The sequence below is a fragment of the Colius striatus genome, chromosome 6 (genome assembly GCF_028858725.1).
Source record: "Colius striatus isolate bColStr4 chromosome 6, bColStr4.1.hap1, whole genome shotgun sequence".
Lineage (NCBI taxonomy): Eukaryota > Metazoa > Chordata > Aves > Coliiformes > Coliidae > Colius > Colius striatus.
The window spans coordinates 22,749,009-22,764,623 of NC_084764.1; the positions used below are offsets into that span (position 1 = coordinate 22,749,009).

A 15,615-nucleotide genomic window follows, 5' to 3' on the forward strand; every position below is an offset into this window, starting at 1 on the left:
GTATCATTAAACAAGAATGGAAATGCTAGCCATAAAGATTCTTTGAGATATGGAATGTATGAGTCACAAAAAGAGAAAGATGGTGTTGAGAAGTATCAAGACTAAAAGTCAGCTATAGTTTGTACTGGCAGAAGTTAAAGAGAAAATTATTTTCTTTTACAGACAGCAAACTTAGTAAAAGAGTGCTCTGAAGTAAGAAATGAAAGAGACACACGCTGCTTACCCATGTGAAAAAAAAAATTTGGATTTGCTGTCCAAATAATAATTTTACTGTGTAACTAGTGGTTGAAAAAGTGACTGAGAGTTTTCTGGAAAACAACATTTTACTTTGTCTCTTGATGCTTGGAGATCATTAGCTGGAAGTAATGTCATAGATGTGAAGAAAGCTAGTGGACTTGGAACAAGATTAACAAGACAGAGTTCCTAATTGGTTTTGAGTACTCCTCTTGAATGCAGGCTATCTACTTGCAAAATGAAAGCAATAACCTTTTCAACTCTAAATCTTTGCCTGAGAAACTAGGTGATACTAGCTAAGTCTCCTCAATAAATAAATAAACTTACCTGCTGATAGGACAAAAGAACCATTGTTATCATTGACAAATTCTGACCTTTCTGATTTAAGGATCTTACACTGAGCATGCTACTTAGCACACTGCAGTAGAAAGGATAATCCTGAACTCTATACTGTACTTTTAGCCATTCTTCAGCTATGAGATCTAGTTTGGTGGAACTTGACACTTAATATTGAATTAAGCACAAATTTTACCAGAACCAGTGGTGAGACATTCAGCATTCCAAGTTTCATACAACTTTTTAAGCATTCCTTTCTCTGGATGCATCGGGATCTGCTGGTAAGTTCCTAAGAAGCAAGACTCTGTAATGTCACTAACATCAAGATGGGCAATAAAATATCTAGCACTTATGATAAACCAGAATGGATTTATTGTTTAGTGACATCTGTTACAAATTTGGTCTTAACAGAAAACCTTTCCTGGAAGAAAAAAAGAAAAAACACTTGAGTAATGAGGAAAATATGTGCTTAATTCAGTGTTCATTGCTTTGCATTCATCGTAAAGGGAGAAAAAGACAGGTCAGTGAGTGAACACAAATTTCAAGTGTTCAGTACAACCTAGCAGAAACTTCTATAAAGATAAATAAAACTGGCTGGTATAATGCACAACTCATTCATATACCAACAGAATTGGAAACTTACATGCAAATAAATGACTGCATGCACTTGGGATGAAATCCTACACCTAATGAAATCAACAGTGATACTTCCATTTCATTCAGTATAGCCAGGAAAGAACCCAAGTAATAAGCAAAACTGTAGGGACATCACTGTAAAAGACACTACACCCCAGATATGTAACTATTCCAATCATATTAAGTGACAATCTGGTATTCATGATAAAGTTTCACTCTAGACTTGAAAATGACTACTTCTCTGCAGTGGTAGAATAGAAATATTCTCTTTTTTTAACAGATTGATACATAATTGGTTTAAGAAAGAGAAATAAAGAACAATAAATGCAGCTCACCAGTATCCCAAGTGCTGATATTGTGGGGAGCACTAGACTGGTGTTCCAGCTGCCTCTTCATTAGCTGATTCATTGTTAGAGCTCCCAAAGAGCCTCTTTTCATTTGTCTAAACTGAGCTGCAAGTCAAAAATGTAAAAGGATTTCAGAGGTTCATAAAACATGTAAAACCACTCTTATTTCCTGATACTGTAAGCCAGCATGAGAAAGAACAATGACTGCTCTAAAGATCTTGCTCAAGACAATATGCACTTTTTACACAGCTACACAGGGGACAATTCTGGCCTCAATCACATCAGTCATAAGTGACTTGGATTCAGGATCTCAACCACTGTGTCAGTGACTTTTTGACTCCAATTATCACGAAAGCTCTTCAAAACACTTGGTATCTGTGGAGTATAAGATGCTGCCACAGAATTCCCATGCTGACAGGCAATACATATACATATGAGTATCTCTCGTGTAGAATGTACTGAGGAAGGAAACTCAATCCCCTCCCAGCAAAATATAGAGGAGTGCTCTGTCCATGCTCACTGTAGGAAAATAAATTCACTGTGTGCCACCAGCACCCTTCAGGGGTGACACAACCTGGACAGGTCTCCTAAATACTCATCACTCAGGCATAACACCTGTACATTCTTCTGAAGTGTGAAGCCAGCATGTCTTTGAAGATGGATCCTTCTTTTAATTTCATTGCCATTCTTCTTACATGAGCTATTAAGCAATCAGCATTTTTCCTTATCCATCTATTTGCAACGTTTCTTTTAATGGTTATAACTGTTTAAGGGCTGTGTCTGACTGCGTATTGCTCCCACACAATCAAAAGACAATTGTGGAATTAAATGTTAAGACTTTTGGGGGTCATGTATTTTCTCAGTGCTTAAATGAACGAAGAAACAGATCATATTCAACTCCTAAATTTCTTATTTTTAATCCATTCGTAAGAAGATCCAAATTGAATGAGTACAAAACAGTCACTTTGACAGCTGAGTCAGAGAGCAGTCTATTTCTACCACTGAAACCAAAATCATTGTTTACAGTATGAAGACAGAGGTTTAAGGGCTTGCCTGAAGAAGGCACGTGAGACTGCTGATACTAATCTCTGAGCAGAAAAGCTTTTAAAATATTGCCTTAAGTATATATTTAAGTGCCTTCCTCAACAGGGCTTTAGAGCAAGGGCCACAATGTAAAATCTTCTAATGACTATTTTCATCTGCAACTGTATTCAACATCATTAAAAAGAGTATTAAGACAGTTCTCTTCCAAAATTATAAAGAGTACCCAGCTAAGCTCTGAAAATAAGATCAGCATTTCACATCATTAACTGTGATGAAGAAGTATAGACAAGGGATAAACTACAACTTTCAGAAGGCTCCAAGGGGCTAAGTGCCTTCTCATAAACTTTCTCTACTCAGTTTCTATCTGAGAGTCTCAAATTCCGAGAAAGTAGAGCATTCCCCAACAAAACAAATACAGGTCCTGAATAATAAATATAACAATAATTTCAGTAGGAATCTGCACACTGAAATTATTTCAACAGGTGAAGCATTTTAAGTTATTTCTCGTGAAATTCTTTCGATGCATCAGAGTTCATTTAAACTCTAATTTCGGTCTAGGTACAAACTTATTCAGCATTGCTGCAGAGTAGTCCTTGTATAACTAAGCATTTGGAACTGAACCAGATTAAGACATTATATATTTCACTTTTAAAAATTACATTGCAGCTGCCTTTCACAGCATATTAGGAGAAAAAGAGAATTTCCACTGTTTCCAGGGCAGGAATTTTAAATAGATGCTTTATCACGTTATCAAGCATAGCATTTCCTGATGAAAGAATAGTAATTAACGTTAGAACTGACAAGACTGCTTCGAGTGCAGATGACTGTCAAAATACAGAAAATTATCTCTTTGAATTTTTTTAACAGCTTTTGCTATTGTAATTAAAAAAAATTTCACGCATCTTTCACATAATTGGGCTATTGTTCAGCAGGTTTAGATTTCCAGAGTTATTTACCTGATTCTCAAGGATTGATACGATTTCAAATATTGATAAGTAAAAAAAAAAAAAACCAAACTAAAAACCAAAAAACTCAGCTGCCAGCACTTGAAGAGTTTCGGAGTCAGGCTGATGGCTGTGGACCAGCACGTGACTTTTCTTGCCTATGCATAGGAAGGGAAGTTTTCCTTGATTCAGTTTTCCACAATAAACCTACTATGAGAAGATTGGTAACCTTCATATAGTAGCTGGCAAGCTTTTCATATGTTAGCTAGTGATCTGGTCCTTCTGTTGCTGTGGAATTCTCCATTCAAAAAGAGAAGCCCAAAGGCAAAATCTTCCTATCACAGTTAATGACATATGCCTCCTGCAGCCAGGCACTGGCTCTACAAGGCATGTTACCTACTTGTGTTACAGGAGCACCTTGTGCTCACAGTCCTGATCAGAGCTTATTATGCAAGCACTGCAAAGACACACAGTATAAGGTCAAAAATATTTCAGTCTAAATGGACAAGAGATACAATGAAAGCATTCATGTCCTTTTCAGCTGTTGGAAACAGAAAGAGGAAGGAATATTTACACACGAATGTAGGCTCAGTATCATATAGATACCGGTCCCAGTTTCGTATCTCTTTAGCTGTTGTAGTAAGTGACATCTGTGTCATTAGGTGGCTAACAAATGCACTTTGACTACGAGATTCACATGACATGGGATGCTTGTGGTAAAACTGGAGATGAAATCTCTAATTTGGAGTACTTCTATACTATGTCTAAAATAACATCTTCCTTTAATAGGCCAGACATCGCTTCCAATCATATCAACAGATGCTGTATTTCAGAAATTAAACTTTAACTTTTCTACAGCAATCTGAAATTGCAGTTCAGCAAAACAGTTGAGCTGACCTGGCAGCTCACTGGTAGCTAAGCAGGTTATCATTCCCCCTTCCTTTTATACTAGTCAGAGTCCTGCCTCATCAACCTTCAGCGATGTTACTTAACATTATGTAGATGGACATACCACTCTGGATTTTGTTAGTGTTCTAAGATACCTCCAACTTTCCACGTTATCTACATCTGCTCTGTTAAGCCATGCTTCAATGTCTACTTAAACCAACTCAGTTCACTTTCCATTGAAATGGGTATGGGAGTTTCAGAGAAACAGTTACTATATTTCAGTGAGTAGCTGAGGAAACGACATTTCAAACCATTTTACAAAAATTGGAGGAGATTTTTTTCCTAAGGTACAAGAAGAAAAGTACTCAAGGTCGCAGTTAACAGCCACATAGAGCTCTCATCCTGTGCTTCTGTGCACTGGCAGTTGACAATGCGTTCTCTCACTGGAAATAAACATTCAGCTTTAGTGAAATGCTGCTTTTAGCTGCTACCTACTCAACAGAAAATCTTGCAGATACTAATTGCTAAAATCCTGCAGATCACCAGAGATTTAACAGATCTAATGATATTCAACACAACTGTATTTCCAAGAATTGATGCAACTCAGTGGAAGGCATTTACCATACATTATATGTATCAGGTGCACAAATACATCAACTTCTATTTAATCCTCAAACCAGAGGTAAACTTACTTGATATGGAAGAGTGACTACTTGTCTCCGGGACACCTGCTTCAAGGGTTGGTGCAGACGATGACTCCCTTGGCATTTCCAGTGTTGAAAGTCCTTTGGCAGTAGGATCTGCATGCCAAAATTTTACTTAAACTCTCAGTATTTAGAATCAACAAATATTTTCCCACCTTCTTTCTCTCTGTATGCCTCTTTCACATCTTTTCAGCCATCCATTCACCACCTGGCATTCCCAGCAGTTTTAAAAGGAGTCAGTGTGTGCGACATAAGAACTTTTATAGAGGCACAGGGATCTACTGCTTAAGATCACCTTTTTAAAGGAGATTTTTGCCTATGTTCTTTAGAGCTCAGAACTAACAAATGCACATAGAGTTTGACTTTTATCCCACTCACAGAGTGATCATCAGAACGATCAACATGGAAATAAGAGAAGTACCACTGATGTAAAGCTAGTTTAAACAACAGCTTAGCATCTTTTAAAAGCCTTATCTCCAACACGTTATCAATTTTCATTCAGAAAATTGCTGACCAAGCAGTTAATCCTGAAGATTCAAAGAGTTTAAGATTCTAACATCAAAAAGAAAAAAAAATACTAAAACTAATATTTTATGACAACTGACTGTCAATATCAGAAGAATAAAACAAAGACATTTTCAAATGTAAGTGGCTAGTTTCAGCCACATGCTATAAAATTGAAAATGTGCCGTAAAAAGGCTCAGGCAGGAAACTCTGTCGCCCAGCATTATGCACTTGAAGAAACCACCTATATGGATTTTTAATATAGAGCTGTTATATCAGAATCCATTTTAAAATATATGGAAGTATAATAGGCTGAAAAAGTTTGAATAACAGTTTGAAATTATAAGTAGCCCATTAGGATGGCAATATTAGGCCCACTTCAATCAAATACAACTCGTTCTCAAATAAACTAATCAATATGGTGACACAAAGCAAAACAGAACATGAGAAAACATTAAACTACCCAAGTCACTAATTTACCTAGTTATCTGAATTGCCTGTATCAACCTGTAACATAAGTGAGCACTTAAAGAGTTACTGTGAATGTTTTATGCTCTCCTTGGATGATACACTTGGATGCATGCAGCCAAATGACCATCGTATCTGCTATAATCTTAGGTTCCACAGAACAGCCTTTCCAAACAGTTTCAAAGTTAATAATGTTAGTTACTGCACAAAAACTGGCCCATACTTATGGTCAAAAAAACATTTAAATCCAACTGCACAATTCTTTCATGACCACTCTTCTCTAAGAACCTATGTAAAAGGTTCAAAAGCACTCAGTTCTTGTTTGTTTTTACAAAGCTCCAGTGGTTCTTCAGCTTACTGGAACCATAAATGGGATGACAGGCCCGAAACAAAGGGAACAGCATAACTATGATCCCACTGAATGATTTCTCCTTGTAAAAGTAGAATACCATAACAGGAAATCATGGTTCGCTCTGAAGCAATTAAAGAAACAAGAAATGAGGTCAGGATTGCACAAATGTTTCCTGTCACTTCACTTGCAACAAAGAACTGAAGGATTCTACCTTTTTTTTTTTAATATAATTATATGTTAAAAAAGAAGACTAATAAGTTCTAGTACCTGGAAAATCTGGGGGGGGGTGGCTGGAAGGACAGTCACAGAAGTAAAAAGGCAGCAGCATGGGGATACACACACTGTATGGTTTTCCCCATGCTTGAACTTTAAATTCCTAACAAGCATAAACCATGTAAACTTTGTGGATACAAAGAACTTTTTAGGGTACATAAAACAAAATAAGTGTGTATGTCTGATTCAAATACAAACGGTGGCTAATACCAAGTGCTCTTAGTTCTGAAGTCTACAGCCTACTCAGCTTTATACTTCATGATTCAATCTGCTTTCCACTGCTTTAAGCTTGCAGAAGAAATAAAGGCCAAAAATCATCACACACGAAATAGAATGAGTTTAGCATGGACTACCTTAGCAGAAAGAAAGGCACATTTTTCTGATTCCCCTCACAAAGAGGCCATGGAATTTCACTCCCTAACTTGGATATCACAACCAACATTTTTCAGTATCTTTGTCACTGAGCTCCACTTCATTTTCAAATAGGCCTTCACACATCCATGATACCTGTATGGTTAGTACATTCCTTGTGAGAAAAACACCTGAAAGCATTCAGTTAGCTTAGACCACACCAGATGCTATATACAAACATCTCTCCTTACACTGCTCTGTTACTGAAATCTTCACATAATAATAAGCCATTTGATTCAGTCAGTGATTGAGCTCACCTGCCTCCTTCTGCTCTCCCAGCTTGTCAAGGATGTTAAAGGAAATGTCCAGGTATTCTCTCTGAATAGCACTCACAGCAATCTTCCTCTGCTTCCTCTGTCGAGGAACAATCTGAATCTTAAATTCTGACTCCTCAGTCTCTTCTTCTTGTTTATTTTGTTCAGTGTCAGACTCTGTGTTAGTATCAACTTTATCACCTTCTGTTTGGTTTTCAGAATCTTCGGGGACTTTAATAAGGACTGTCTTTACATTTGGGCTTGGAATTGCTCCACTCGGTCTAATTTCCTCCATGCTGAGCTCAGAGTTATCATCAAGGGACATTTCTGGAAGGGCAAATGACTTCTGCAGCAGGTCCCTTTTCTGTTTCAGTGTTAGCGGGTTCCCAGAGGACACGTCCTGAAGTTCTTCTGGCTTAACTAACTCAGAAGTGTCCTTTTGATCTTTGGGAGAAGTGGAAAGTATCTCCTCTATTCCTGCTGAAGCACTGTTGCTTGTATCCTTAGAGCCAGAGTCTCTGGAGCAGTCTTCAATGCTGAACTGGACCAGTGGAGTTGTGCTGAGGCTGAGTGCAGAGACATTGATAGGAGTTGAGGGAGACGATGCTGCAGTTTTGCCAGAGACCTCATCATTCAGGTGGCATGTTGTATCTTCTTCTTCATCACTCTCCACTATTCTAAGGGGAGGAAGTGGTTCAAAGACTAAAGAGTCACTGTCTGAAGTGGAGAGTACTGAATGCTTTTCAGGACCCGACGTTGAGTCAGAGGACAAATCTATCAGATCTAAATCTTCCTTGGGACCAGCAGGTTTGACCGGAGAGTCCACTTTCACTTCACAGGTTTCCATGCAGTTTAGCCTAACTTCTGGTATGACAGGTCTTCTTGTTTCCTGGAAACTCTCTGTCCGAGGAAGATTTTCTTGTGTATCTATATTTTCAGCTTTAGTAGAAGAATTCTGCCGCGACCGTCCATAGTCACTCTGCCTGTGTATGGCGTAAGCAGCAGGGACGGGTGGTTTTTCTAAGTCACAGCGGTCTATACAGGACTTCCTGCGATGTTCATCTAATGAAAACAACAGGGAGTCTGCATTCCCTATATCAAGAGATTTTTGTTTTAGAGAACGTAGTTTTTTTTTCTGAATGCTTTCTTCTCTCACACAGCGCAGAATACTGTCTTGTAAGGCCCCCGTCTCTCTATAGTCAGCCAGCTCTATTTCACCTGATTAAAACAGAAAGAGCTAATACTACCTCGAGTTGGAGACTTCTGGCAGATATGTTCATCTTTATCTCACAATTCAACATGACTGGCATTTCAAATACAAACCCAATATTAGTCAAAATTGTCTATATTTTCTTTTAACCTCAGAGCAACATTACATAGACTTTTACCATGAACAACAACAAAACCCTATTATTTGGATAAATTCCAATAATTATCTAAATTCTATTAAAATTTTACTCTTCCTGGACAGATGTACGCTGAAGATAGACTGTTTAACCTTATGGATTAAAAAAAGCATGGCAAGTAATTTCTACAGACACTTGTGATGGCCACATTAGGCATGAGAGATGAAAGTAGAAATGAGCTACACAGACCACTCTGAAGAGGTTTCAAAGCAATTTTGGACTACAGCATAGAGGACATCATTTAGACATCAGCATATACCTAAGTACATCTACATGTTATTTACTGAAGCAAAGTGGACTTAAAATGGATACTTAAGAAGGGTAGCAACAGCAGTGAGAATGTGGCAGCACAAGCCCGAGATCAGCCAAGTGTTCAGAGAGTTTTTCCGCTAGTGATCCTAGCCCCTAGCAGAGTCCAGCAACTATCACATTACATAGTCATATCTCCTCATCCTCAGGAGGAGGAAAGTGAGCACACTTACACTTGCTGGTACAACCATTGCATTGTTATTTTAGTATGTGAACACATTCGTTCAGAACATTTTACATTTCACTGTTGTTACTATGAATTACATTCTTTCACATAAAACAGAATATTTCTGTTTATTATTATCCTCATATTTCAAAATGTTCCACATATGAATCACCATAAATAAAAAAAAGCAGCGAGAAAAGTTAAACTAGATGTTTGCTCTAGTCAGAATTATTTCCCCATTGTGCAAACACGTGAAAGAGAAAAAGACAGGTGGGTGGTGGTGGAAATCTTCAAATTTTTTTAGAGTATTCATTTCAGAGACCTAAATTTGCAAACAAAATCCTTCGTGTTGATGAATTTTTCTCAAAGGAAAACCATTAATATTTGCAGCAGCAATAACAAATTTGCTTATCCTAGAGTCTCACCTCATCAAGGAAATTAATTTCTGTGAAAAAATAAATTTGACTACAATCTTCAGCCCAATGGTGGATGAAAATTGCAACAAATCCTCTTACACATTTTTACATTCAAAAGAGTTTAGAACTTCAGAAAACAACTGATGATTTATTTTATTCTTTATTTTAAATTTTATTTTGGAGTGCCTACTTTGAGATTCCTGTCAGAGAATCCATTCAGGGAAATGAGGAGTAGCTGCTCTCAAAAGCCAGACAGACTACTTGTATTCAAATTAGGCAGTGAAACAAACTCTACAAGATAGGTGGTAGCTTGAAACTAAGAGTAGGAAATTGTATTTCTGCATGAGTTTATACCGACAAAACAATTCATACTTCTCTGAGCATTCATCTCAACTGGTTGATATTTCACCATTTTGCTGCCACCAATTCTTTTCAGTCTTGCAAAGAAAGTTTGAGATTCTTTATTGCAAGGTCCAGTTGGTGTATCATGAATATCAGATTCATCAAAAACACTGTCTTCCTCTGCTGGAGAAAGAAAAAACTTTATTACTCTTAAGAGAGTGCAATTCCTTGAATGAAAAGCTGTCTATGTAACAAAGCCTAAAGCTAGTTTAAATTAAACTGGAATTGGAAAATGGAGAATCATCTGAAGTTTGCAAGAAAATTTGTACCCTGAGTATAACTTTGCCATTCTTTTTACATCTTGAATTAAGGTCAGAATAGACAGAGATAAATGAAAAATGGGTTATAATGCAATAAAAGTACATCACAGCTTTTACCGTTCTAAATTGATCTTTTCTACTGATAGTAACACAGATCCTTTAGATGGAAGAAATACAATTGACCCGAACTTAAGTAAATAACTTCCATAGTGTTCAGTGAAAAAAGGTAAAACTGAATAAAATCAAAATTAGTACAAGAACTGCAAGGTTGGTAACAAATCAGCAAAAGAGGAAAGTGAAAAAGGGAGAAAAGGATCATCTTGGGAAGCTGGTAATAGTAACAGAATAAGATCTAAGAGAAGAATTCTGAAATTATCAATCCAAGTAGTAATTTTAAAACATTATTCTCTAATTTGAGACCTGCTGGTTGAAAATGGTAGAGAGAAAGATTCAAATCTATTTATCTATCAAAAAATAACCACGTATGAAATAATCACGTATGAAATGCCTATAAGAAAGAAATCAAAAGAGTAAAAATCCCTATCTATCGTGTCTAGCAATTCATCTCCAGGGAAATAATAAACACTACCAGCACAATAAATAAAACAGAGCACTCAAGAGAAGAAACAAAAAGTTTGCCTTGTTTATTCCAGCACGCAAACATGGAAAGGCAATGCATTTCCTGCCTAGGAACGAAGAGGCAAGTAAGGCTAAGAGTCAGAATAGTCAAAAAACTGAAGATTTAAACTGGACATTATCTTTAGCTTTGAAATTGCTGGAAAGTTTCTACTTGCGAAGCTATGGAACTGCCACCTAAAAGCATCAGGGATAAGACACCTAATTGACACGATGAATCTAGAAAAAGAAATCAAAGCTGATAGTAAGAATTTCTACAGAGAGTGAATTTAATAAGTTTGGACATCACTTTTACGTCATGCCCTATCTATCTAACTTCTTCCCCTCGGCAACAACTACTTTTTCTCACAAGATCTATCATCTGCTCCACAGCAGTCTGTTCACTTGCCATGATCTGACAACAATGTTCGGCAGAAAAATTAGGATTAAAAAAATCAATAGTGGAGAAACCCATCATTAGCATAGGGAATCTTGCTGCCTGACAATTAAATCCATCTGTTGATCATCTAAATGCCACCTTTGATGACAACAGCAGCCACACATGCTACGTGATTAGAGACTAGTCAAGTAGCTAATTAGAAAATGTGGGAAAGGCTTCAACTTTCCAAGTCCCTATGGAATATTGTCCACTTCTTGCAGGTGGAAGGAAACTTTACCACATTATTTTTTATTCTGCAGCACTTCAGCAAAGGAGGAGAATCAGTCTTACAATTAAATCAGCATTTAAAGAGTAAAATTTACCCAATTATGGTCCTTTACCTCTGAGCAGCCCAAGGCCCTTTACAACAGCTTTGAAGAGCAAGTAAATATTATTCTCCTTACTTTAAACATAGGGAAATAATGATGAAGTGAGACACAAAGTCACGCAGAGAATCAATGACGGGCATGGGACTGGAACACTGAGTTTTCTATAGCTAACTTGGTACTTAACGTGAACAGCAAGCTGGGTACATAGGCACCACACTTTCTCTTAGAAATGTTTCAGAATCACTCCAGAAATAGAATGCATTTTATAAATCTCTTATTACTACACTCAGCATTATTAAATCATTATGAATTAAGACATTAACTCAGCCCAAAACAAAGTCATAGTAAGTCCACAGTTATCTGAACCCTCTTAGCCTTCCTCTAGCAATACAAGACATCCACAAGTGAGAATTATGCAATACATCATTTACATTCATTTTAAAGCTGCTTTAATTTGCTAGACCTGAGTAACAGAGTTTTCAAGTAGACAAAATTTTGTGTCTTTGCTCTGTTGGATATCTCTTCATGAGCAACAACCAGCAAAGGAGAAGGTACTGGCATGTATAAAAAGAGTGCTTCCTGTATTCTTCAGAAGAAGAGTTTGCTGCTCATTTGGAAGACTGAGAAAGAGGATGTAAATAGCAAATAAATAGCTAAAAGGCAAAGTAGCTGAAAGGCAGCTACAGATTAACATTAAAAGAACATACAAAACTTGGATCATAGATACATAGATGTCAGGGACTACACTCAGTGACACCTTGTAATTTCAAGCCCCCAACTCACACCAGTTCACACCATCACAATGCCTCTGCTACAGCTAGCAAGCTGATTTGGAATTAATAATCAGACAGTACTCTAAAGGTTGAACCAATCCCTTTCACCTTTAGATATCCACATTACATATGTTTGCATGCAAGCTAGTCGACTAGCTTGCTCCTTTTACAGAGGAAAGTGAACTAAAGAATTAATTCATTGTTTTTTCTTTTCTACATCAAATATTTGCTACTATGCCACGTTCCTATGAAGCGTAACCAGAATATGGTGTCAGGCTGGTTATATACCTTATATGTAGTTATGACCAGCTACCATTGTCATAGAAAAGACTAGGGACTATCCAGGTATGGTGACTGAACTTCTAAGTCTAAGGTACACTCCCTCCAAGAGACTTTAGACTTCTATACTATGCTTAGTCTACAGAGAAACTAGGCACTTTTTCTACTATAGATGGCTACAGTTGGTCAGAGAAGCCACACCTTGGACTTAATTCCAAGTCTTATGTTTTAAAATTCAGACCATATTTACCCATTTCTACAACATCTGCAAGACTTGATAAATTAAATCAACAACTGTCACATACATGAGAGTGTTCAAAGTACCTTTTTCCTTTTCACTGTATCGGCTTATGTTACTGTTGTCACTATACAAAGGACCAGCAGTTGCATGGGGCTTGCAGCTGTGATATTGAGCGTTGAGGGTATTGACTGTGATGTGGATTAGGTGAAGTACAATCTTGCTGATTTCACAGTCTCTGTAGGGGTACTGTTCAGTGAAAGAGAAAAACTTCAGCTTAAAAACTAACTTTTCTCCTTGGATATTAGGCAGTAAAATAGAAAAATGACAAGAATATCGTCAGCTGGATGGCCTTTGCCTTCCTTTGATCATACATTTCTAAGTACGTCAGAAGAAGGACCGTTTTCAGCTTTGTACACAGAATTATTTAAAAAAAAATTAAAATCCCTATTAGTAACATTTAATATATGGTTTTCTTGACTTTTATATGACAAAACCAACTATTAAAGCAAAAGAACTCTCATTACACCTGTTCTCCAAATACTCTGTTTCAGTCAGCATGTTGTAATGCATTCCTAATATCTCCACTTCTTTGGATGCCCTATAGACCTGTTAGAAATTCATTAAGTACTGATATTTGTTGTTTTAGATAAGAAATATAAAAAGTATCGACAGCTCTATTTTAGTGCATAAACACATTCTAATAACACCTTAAAAAGCATCACTCAACTGAAGAACACAGTCTAAGACGCCCACCCATTTAAAAGTACTGTTTTGGGTTTTTTTCACTAATTTTAAGTTACTCAAAATACTCTTCATTGGAACTTTATAGAGCATTTTCCTATTTTCAGATCCATACTTTTCTTTCTCAGGTAACCATGTGAAAGACAACATCAACAGCAGAAGTAATAGGTCAGTAGCACAGATGAAAACCTAAGTACCTCGGACATTGAAATTAAACACAGCGAGCAAGCAAATCAAAGAAAGGTGTTCTTTACAGTTCATTGCACTTGCAGTACATTGAGGTGTTCCCTGAAAGACATTCCAAATTGAAGTGTAAAGTTTAATGAAGACAGTGTCTTTTTAAGATCACTCACCTTATACAGAATAACAAGCAAAGCCTTTAACCACATCTGCCTAATGTGAGGTTTGAGAGACCAGAGGGAGCAGCGAGGAGGCTGCTGAAAGTAATGCCTTAGCTGAGGACAACTGCAATATTTTAACACCTGCACCACCAAGGGAAGAAGGTGTTTTCCCAGGTTGATATTATAATCCATCACCTGAAAAGAACATTAGGACAGGGGTTAGCTCATCAAAATCAAACACACTGATGTTGAGAAGCAAAGTAACTACTACAGTTGAGGTGTTCGGTAATTGAAAAGAAATACACATTTTTAAGGAAGTCTTGCTATCAGTTATATACTTTCTTGCCACATTCTCATTTTAGCTAGGTAGGTACAATGAAACAGAAGATGTGTTCTGAAGCCTTTCATCCCACATAGTCTAAACTTCAACATATATTGGAAAGTTCATAAAATATATCGTGCTGGGGTAGCCTTGTATTATAGCACAAGCTGATCATGCTTCAACAGACAAAACCATACTAACTATCCCATGTCTGTTAAACATGGGATGCAACTGAGGGTTTCAGGGAGTTGCGTATTTTGGTTATTTGGGTTTTTTGTATTAACACTGCATTGGCAGTTTTCATTGTTTTCTCATTAGGCTTGCAACATTAGCTGTTGGGATTTTTTTTAAACCCCATATCCTGGAATGAGATAATGAGACAAGAATCTCACTCTTGACCATAGCAAAGGTAACAGTGTGTCTGCAATGTTATGTGGAAAGTCTAAGCACATACATCCTAAAGGATCCAGGACTATAGCTAATGACAAATATCTGTCTCTTAATAAAAGTCTCATCAATTTTAAGTGGTGGTGTTTCTGTAGACAGCTTGCTGTTATTACTGCTAGTCATGGGTCTTGCCTCCAACATGACCTTTGAAGAGTATCATGCTATTTGGTGCCTATCCTAGAGGTCTGACTCTTGATGGTTGGGTGCACTATGGCCACATATTCTGTCTACCCTGAGACAACTGTTTTCGACTGAAATCACATTGCTATATTTCATCATCTTCCTATGAGTCTTGCAACATTAGTTATTTTTATTTAAAGCTGTATGTCCTGAAATCAGTAACTAAACTAGATCCTAACAAAGATATACATAGCCCTTGTCTCTGGGTTGACACCCAGGAAGGTTTAACAGCAGGCCAAGCAAATCCCAGCACAACCCCAAGATCTAACACAACCCTGTAGTTTCACTGGATTTAGTGCACTTTATCAGGAACCCTGTACATCTCAACAAGTGCAAACATCGGATTCATCTACATCATCCATTTCCTTCAGGTCTGTTAGTCTTTATTTTATTTCTTTTTTTTACTACAATAAGAGGAGAAGCCTAATTTATAAACACAGAACTCATGTCTCAATTTCCTCCCTGAACAAGCTGACTAGAAGTCTTTCCTTGTAAAACTCTCCAGCTCGATGCATGGCTGTCTCAAGTTTTTGTGCCGCCTGAATGGAGCTAAA

At 37.2% G+C, this 15,615-nt stretch overlaps 1 protein-coding gene across 8 annotated transcripts in view; it reads right to left on the reverse strand.

The window, feature by feature from the left end:
• UNC79 (unc-79 homolog, NALCN channel complex subunit) overlaps positions 1 to 15,615 on the reverse strand; it is a 111,970-nt gene that overhangs the window by 43,976 nt on the left and 52,379 nt on the right. For 6 of the 8 annotated variants that reach the window (XM_061998334.1, XM_061998330.1, XM_061998329.1 and 3 more), the window contains 6 exons: positions 14,125 to 14,307; positions 13,114 to 13,276; positions 10,065 to 10,217; positions 7,399 to 8,613; positions 5,122 to 5,229; positions 1,542 to 1,658 (listed from right to left, as the gene is read on the reverse strand). In XM_061998334.1, the coding sequence (XP_061854318.1) occupies positions 1,542 to 1,658; positions 5,122 to 5,229; positions 7,399 to 8,613; positions 10,065 to 10,217; positions 13,114 to 13,276; positions 14,125 to 14,307 (1,939 nt within the window). The remainder of the gene's footprint in view (positions 1 to 1,541; positions 1,659 to 5,121; positions 5,230 to 7,398; positions 8,614 to 10,064; positions 10,218 to 13,113; positions 13,277 to 14,124; positions 14,308 to 15,615) is intronic. The other 2 variants (XM_061998332.1, XM_061998333.1) reach the window with 2 other exon arrangements.